Source organism: Peromyscus californicus, unplaced genomic scaffold (assembly GCF_007827085.1).
Source record: "Peromyscus californicus insignis strain IS unplaced genomic scaffold, ASM782708v3 Scaffold_4__1_contigs__length_199733344, whole genome shotgun sequence".
Taxonomy (NCBI): Eukaryota; Metazoa; Chordata; class Mammalia; order Rodentia; family Cricetidae; genus Peromyscus; species Peromyscus californicus.
Genome location: NW_026294562.1, coordinates 153,601,616 through 153,609,953, shown reverse-complemented (window position 1 = coordinate 153,609,953; position 8,338 = coordinate 153,601,616). Strand labels below are relative to the sequence as shown.

The following is an 8,338-nucleotide window of genomic DNA, read 5'->3' as shown; positions in this document are numbered from 1 at the left end:
CAAGACTCACAAAATACTTACATTTCCAACACTGTTTCAAAGCTCAAGTTCAATAGGAGGGCAGGATAGAGGATAGAATTTGGGGAAGGTTAAGTATAACAATATAGGCCTTATGAAAAACTATATGGAAACCCACTACTTCCTCAAATAGATACATATATTAATGGAGTTTTAATTTAAATGGAGTCACCATTTAACTCAAGTGGAAGTAAGATCAACATAAGGCGAAAACTATTCTAAAACCTCATTTACATGTGTAATTTATTGTAAAGTGTCAATACATACAGACAGACTGCATAATATGATGGTGATTACTAAAACTTCATGTTAACAGAAAATGGAAAAACATGAAAAATATGAAGTAACAAATATATAAGATGAAATAAAATAATTTACAACACAAGATATCTATGTGGTAATAATACATTGCATTCAGAACTTTCTCATAAAGCAGCTTTTACTATATTGAGAGAAAGAAAATTTACTTTATATATATATATATATGTGTGTGTGTGTGTGTGTGTGTGTGTGTGTGTGTGTGTGTGTGTATGTGTGTGTGTGTAAATATATGTATATGTTAGTGTATTCAATTTTAACAACCATTTTATAACATATCACACATGATGACAAACTCTTAGGTGTACTCTCAGTTTTACATTAAATTGCAAATATGAACAATACTGACCTCCAAGGCAGAGTTATGACTGGAGGAAAAAAGGGAACTCACAGAGGCAAGGAAGTATTTTGTGTCTTGATTGGGTTTGAATCAAGTAGTTATATTCATCCAAGCAAATTTATTGAACTATGCATTTCCTTATTCTGTGCATATTACTTTTTCTTAATTATACTTTAAATTATCAAATGCAGCAGCATTTAAAAATGAAATATTATTTTACAGAAAATGTTACCTCACTCAAGATAATATTTTCTAGGTTCAGTCTTTTTATCTATGAATCTCATGATTTCTCTTTTGTTTAGAGCTGAATAGTATTCCATCGTGTATACGTACATTTTCATTATCCATTTGTCCAGTGGAAGTCATTTCTCTCGTTTCTATTTCCCGGCTTCTGTGAAGAAGGTGTCAATGAACACTGGTGAGCAAGTATCTGTGGACTAGGATGGTCAGTGCTTTGGTCATATGCCTATGAGTAGCATAGTTGGATATATGGTAGATACATTTTTAGTCTTTTGAAGATTCTCCATCATGTTTTCCAGAGTGGCTACACCAGTTCACATTCCTACCAAGAATGAATGAAGGTTCTGCTTTCTCCACAACCTGGACAGCATTTGTTGTCAGTTTTTTTTGTTGTTGATCATTTTATGTGTTCTGCCTAGGGTGCCATGAAATGCCAAGTTGTTTTAGTTTTCGTATTTTTCATTGCTTAGGATGATAAGGACTTTTCAAGATTTTATTAGCAATTTTCATTTATTCTCTTGAGAATTCTCTATTTAGGTCCCATTCCCCCTTTTCAAATGATATTTTAGTATTTAGACTCTTTATTTTTGAAATCTTTATATAATCTGCATATAAATCCTCTGTCAGGTGTATAACTGGCAAAGATTATCTCCCATTCTATATGTTTTTTTCATTCCCTGGTTGATTTCTTCTTTAGCTGTGCAGAAGTTTTTTAGTTTTATGAAGACTCACTTATCAATTGTTTGGCTCAAATCCCTAGCAAATGGAGTCCTGTCCATAAATACAAATACCACTCAGTCTTTCTTGTCAGTAGTTCCTAGCTCCAAATTCTCAGATTTGCATGTACGACATGGAATAACCACAAACCAGAAAAGTGTAAAGAGACCATTTGTTGAGGGTCTTGGGAGGGTATGGTAGGATAGAGATGATATGAAGTAGAAATTGGAATAATGGGGAAGGGATCTGACTGAGGTAGAGGGTGGAAGGTCAATACATAAGGAAGAGGAGGGACATGGAACAAAAAATAGGAAGATTATTTTTTTAAGGCCTTAAGGAATCACATTATTTTATATATTTCCTTAAAATTATACATAATACATGATATATATGTACATATATGAAAACTGTATATACAAAATTATATATGTGTATATATTGTATAGTGTATATGAAACTATATACAATACATGAATATTTATACATGTATATTCATGTACATATATACATGTATATGTACATGTATATACACACTCTCTCTACTCTATATATATCTATTTATCTATCTAGCTCTCTCTCTCTCTCTCTCTCTATATATATATATATATATATATATATATATATATATATATTCATATAAACATCTTAAAGGAAGTTAAGCCATTTGGGCTGACAGTAATCCCCACAGAACCAGTTTTAGTCATGAGAAACCTCTTTTTGTATCGTTGATCAGGGTAGTCCCTGTGACTCCCAAACAATATAGATTATAGATGTAACCATTGCTCACTTCTTAGTGGTTGAGGGTAGGACTCTATTGCTGAAGACACCTCACATTTAGGACAAAGGACTAAGATGATTTGAGCTTGAGCTGACCTCTTTCCTGCAGTATGGCTTCCATGGTTCTGGAAAATACTATATAAACTACCAAGGGAAGGGAACAATTAAGCAGTCCTACCAAGCTTCAATACTCATGAACCATTTTAAAAAAATGTAAACCTTCATAATTAGGTTATGGCTGCTATGCACTCCTGGAAATAATGTAAATCTGACAGAAATTCAATTAAAGAGGAAATCAGTTCAATGACACTCATTGGAATTTTTTTTCATGAGGGATTAGACAGTCACAGAGAGAGAGTCAAGGCAAAGACAAGGGAAGAAGAGGGAAGACATGACTGTGGAATGCTAACCAAGGCACTGGAGAAACTGGAGACAGTCTATAGTCTCTCTCCACCTTCAAATGTGCTTGGATGTTGATTTTTACAACCTGACCTTATTTTTTCAATGCTGAAGATGGCAGATACTTGAAATTCAAGACTCAAATGGGTGAATGGAGATTGAGAATATGAAGGCTTAAAGATGCATATTCATTTACTAAGCAATTTATATGAGGAACATTTTGAATCATTCATATATTCTAAAATGTGAGGCTATAGAAGAAAACGGGAATTTTGGAAATTTCAATTACTTTATCTCAATGTTTAGAAAACAACTTGTAAAAAAATAGGAACATTTCTATTAAATGTAGTATTCATTTAATCTTTATCAAGTTAAATATCCAAAGAAACCCTTACCTTCCCTGCGCTGCCTTGGGCTTTCTATGGAGGGTTTGTCTATAGTGGGAGTTGGCCTGTCTATAGTTGGGTCCTGGCCTCAAGTGATTTGATTAAAAAGTTTACATCACATAGGGATGCAGTGAGGTCCATATAAGGCAGCTTTATGGTGGTGCAGTCAGTTTCTGTTTAATAAGCCCCATTTCACCCAATTTCTAGAAAATGACTATTTTCTCAATCAATTGAACAAGGTTGTAAAAATGGCCCACACAGATAAAGTCCAAGGTGATATTCTAAACAACTGTGTCTGATCAAGGACACACTCAACTACTACATCAGACTGATTCCTGCTCTTCATGATTTCCTGAAGAAGCCCTCTCTCTACCTTCTTCCTCAGGAGTATCCTGTATGACTTTCTGCAGATGAAGCTTTGGAGTCTGCTTCTGGAACCTGCAAGGCCTAATGGGGTCAACAAGGAAGTAAATGATGGGCTTGGCACAGCTGTTAACACAGGACAGGAAACTTGTCATTGCATAAACATTGCAAGGCAAAACTCCATGCAACTCTGCAATCCAATCTAAGAGGAACCAATAGATACCAAATGGCAGACCAAAGGGTAATAAGACCAGCACTGTGAGTTCAATGGTCACATACAACCTGGTCAAAGGAATCCCCTGTGAGCCACAGAAGATCCTGACCAACAGGGTCAGGCTGGATCCACAAGAAACCACAGATAATAGTATTACAAATGCAGCAGTGATAAAATTATAAGTCCTACAGGAATAATGGTCATAATAACTAAGTAGTAAACCACAACCATCCCCTGACAGGAGGCTCAACAGTAGAGAGAAGGCCCAGAGCAGTGCACACAGGACAGATGACATGTATCTTGGTCGTTGGTGCTGATACAAGACGGGCCACAAAACTGACAGACAATGCTCAACACTTATGGCTGCAATCATACATAAACCTGCAAGGTAAGCAAAGATTAATACATTGATGAGAAATATGGGAATATCAAAGAGAGAGGTATGGAACTGAAGAAGGATATGCTCCAGGGAATACATTGTCTGAAAGCAAAGGTAGAGGAAGTCAGCCCCAGCAAGGTTGAGGATATATACAGAGAATTCATTCTCTTTCATATGGAGGGCCTGAATCCACAGCACTATGGCATTTCCTGCCAGCCCAACCACAGCAATGATGACAGCAAGAATATTGAAGATTTTGTCCATGGTGACACAGTGTAAGTTTTCAGTGTAATAACTTCCATTCATTGTTGTGATGTCAGTGCTCCAGGCTGGGATGGATGGACCCATGGTTGAGAATGTTCCACTGGTGTTCCTGCAAAGTAAATTGAGATATGAATACATGAAACTTTTTGTCAAGATCACCTGGCTATGTGGAAATGTCTAGCACAGGTTCATAAGGAGGGGGAACAGACTTGCAGAGATTAAGTAATTTATGAAACCCCCAAAGTGCTAGAAACTTCTTTAAATCCAGTTTGTACTGTTCAGTCTAGCTGCAGACCAATGCCTCTTAGTGACATTGGGGCATTTGATGGTCCCAGTACAGCTGCTAAGCATCTTATGCTGTGTCAGGAAGAGACAGAATTCTGAAACTAACTTTCTTTCTGTTCCAGGGCTGAGGTTCCTTTTCAGGTGTAAGAATATGGAAGATGCTGGCACAAGCCATAGCTGCCCTCAGTCACTGTAAGGAGTCTACCAAACGGGGAAAATGGAATCCTGAATGAGAGTCATGAAGGGAATGGGATTTCTTATGAAGACCTGTGTGCGAACAGTCACCTTTCTTATGCTAGAAGGGCTGAGTCTTCATTTTAAAATTTGAAAACCAGAAGTCAGAGAAGCCTTGGAGGACATCAAGCACTTTTCTCTTTGTGATTATGTCACCAGTGTTCATTTCTCTACAGGGTTACAGGGGAGAGTTACGAACTGTAACAAATGAGCAAATGAACCATAATTTCAAGGGTAGTTGAAAATTTTGAGTAAATGTTGTTCTAATTGTGACTTGTACCTACATGCAAAGGCACAGGTCTCTGGCATGAAAAGCATGGGCTGTGCTGCAGAGGAAGCTAGACAGCACCTCCATTTGTGAATAGTGTCCCAACCCCTTAAAAGAGCTTTGAGATCTATACATGGATGCAAACAGTCTGGAAAAGAGAGCAGCATAGCTGATCAGGTAGCATCATTTAGAGCTTACTTTCCACTCCACTTCCCCATACAGACATCCTGAATAGGCCTCTATTTCCTATCCATGAAGCCACAAAGACATTTGAAGAGAAGACAGCTTTTCTTTCCCTCACTTGCCAAGGGTGCAGAATGGGGACTGTTCCTGTGCTTGCAGTAGCTTAGCATGAACAGTACCCATATAGAAAGCTTTGCATCACAAGATCCTTTTGGATAACTTCTTATTCTAGACAGAGGCCTTCATAAAGGAGAAATCATCTGAGAATGTGAAGCAGAGCTCCAGGCTCAGGGAAAGCATCCAGAAGACCTTACAAATTAACCTCACACAAGGGCTTTGAAGAAAATCACCCAACAAACTCAGTTATGTTCACTAAGATGATACCATTCATTCTTGGAGCCTTGATCACCCCATAGGAGCACAAAGTTTTTATCCATGGAAAAATCTTAGGGCATCAAGAGCTTAAAATAATCAGACTGGTCCTAGGTAAGCAGCTGACCCAAAAATATGTGAGTGAATTAGGGTGTATGATATGAAATTCCCAAAGATACAATCAAGAAATTATGTTAAACGTAAAAAGAAGTGGTTAACAAAGAAATAATAAAATAACATACAATTTCATGAAGATTGAACAGTCAGTGGATCATTAAAAATTGACATGAGGGCTGGATAGTTAGCTCAGTGGTTAGGAGCAATGGCTGCTCTTCCAGAGGTCCTCAGTTCAACTCCTAGCAGTCACATGGTGGCTCACAACCATCTATAATGAGGTCTATTGTCCTCTTCTGGCATGCAGGCATACATGCAGGCAGAATTCTATACATAATAAGTAAATAAATTTTTTAAAAAATGATATAAAAGTAGAAAATAGACTGGTTGGGAGGAAGAAGTATATCAACAGATTTGATCATTGCTTCAAGAGAGTGAATATGATCACAATGAATTGTTTTATGTATAATACTGAAAAAAAGACAATAAAATGTCAATATTACTCACAATGATTTAGTCAATTTTATTCCAAAATGCAAGGGTGGTTAAACATGGTTAAATAAATTAATTAGTTAATGTAATAAAGAGCATAAATATGAAACAAAGTTCATCATTTCAAAATATGTAGCAAATGAAGTGACAAAACTAAATGGCACCCAGGGTGACAATCTGTGAAGAAACTTGGATAAAAATATGATAGCCTAACATGGTAAAAGCTATATAGCACTAAGAGATAGCCAACAGCTCTTTAAATTGGGACAATACAAAATTATTTAACAAATATGAAACACATATGACCACTTGACTCGTTATACTCAACATTGTGCTTGAAATCTTCATAAAAGTAATAAGAGAAAGATAATCATACAAATTTAAATTTTTTTTTTTTCTTTGCTCTCCAAGATACTTTTATTACATTTTGGTGAACCTCTGATATTTCTAAACTTCTTATAATCACAATGTGATATTTGGAAGGAAATTAAGACACAGGTTTTAGTAGTTACAAGTTGTAACAATAAGAAAAGCAAAGACAATGGGCTGCTGTCTCCAGGCTACACGTTTGAATAGGACAACGTGCAGAGGGAAGAAAACAGAAGGAGGACAGAGGGTTTATTTCCAGAGATTGCGGCTGAAAATGCTCCCCTTCTTGGATAGGTTCCCAGCATTAGGTCAGGAAGCACAGCAGCCTCCAGCGGATTTTAGCCAAGACATAAAACAATCACAGCATTAACAGTGAAAGAAAGGAAACCCCAGGAACATCAGAGATGAGAGCTTCACAATCAAGGAGGTGCCAAACCTACATCCATTGTCTTAGAGGAAATCCAGGGTCTGAGAGAACAGGTGATACAGGCAGTATGCTGGAGGAAAGCGACCCCAGCCTGGAGCCCTGTGCTCAGGAAAAGGGCCTTTCAGAGGTGAGGGAGACATAGCAGCTTTCCCTGATAGAAGCTGTGGAACTCACTGCCTCTGGACCTGCCTCACAGGAATGCCTAAAGTAGGTCTTTTAAACTAAAGCTCCAAGACAGCATAAGACATCAAAGCCATCAGTGTGAAGCAAGCCACAGGCAGGACACTCTAGAATTATAGTTGAAATGTCAGGACAATTTTATCCTGTGTATTGCCATGGATCAATAGAAATTAATTATACCAATGATTATAGATGAGACGAATTAATTAACTAGAGTTACATTAAATTATGAAGTCTGTCCAGATGATGTAAATCTTGATATTAGAAACATGAAGAAAGTGTGTATTGAGGGACAGACATGTAAAGCTCTTATACTTAATCAAGTTACACTGTTATTGGCTTAGTATAGATTATTAGGATTATACTATAGGCTTGCAAAATATCTCAGGAGATAAAGAGCTTGTCACCAAGGCTGAAAACCTGAGTTCAGTTCCTAAAACCCATATGTTTATCATCTGTAGGAGTTTTCTTTTTTTTTTAATTTATTTTAATTTATTTTGCAATACAATTCAGTTCTACATATCGGTCACGGATTCCCTTGTTCTCCCCCCTCCCGTCCCCCTCACCTTCCCCCCAACGCCCCCCCCCCATTCCATCTCCTCCAGGGCAAAGCCTTCCCCACAGACTGAGGTCAACCTGGTAGACTCAGTCCAGGTAGGTCTAGTCCCCTCCTCCCAGGCCAAGCCAAACAATCCTGCATAGGCCCCAGGTTTCAAACAGCCAACTCATGCAATGAGCACAAGATCTGGTCCCACTGCCTGGATGCCTCCCAAACAGATCAAGCCAATCAACTGTCTCACCCATTCGGAGGGCCTGATCCAGTGTGGACCCCTCAGCCATTGGTTCATAGTTCATGTGTTTCCATTCATTTGGCTATTTGTCCCTGTGCTTTATCCAACCTTGGTCTCAACAATTCTCGCTCATATAAACCCTCCTCATTCTCGTTGATTGGACTCCCAGAGATCCACCCAGGGCCTAGTCATGGATATCTACATCCAG

The 8,338-nt window shown here is 37.8% G+C and overlaps 1 protein-coding gene across 1 annotated transcript; it reads right to left on the bottom strand.

Annotated features, from left to right (window-relative positions):
- Positions 1–3,518: 3,518 nt before the first annotated feature.
- LOC128123982 (mas-related G-protein coupled receptor member B4-like) lies at positions 3,519–4,499 on the bottom strand. The gene has a single exon (XM_052760230.1). It carries the CDS (start codon positions 4,497–4,499, stop codon positions 3,519–3,521), a length of 981 nt encoding a protein of 326 aa, XP_052616190.1.
- Between the last annotated feature and the right edge of the window lie 3,839 nt (positions 4,500–8,338).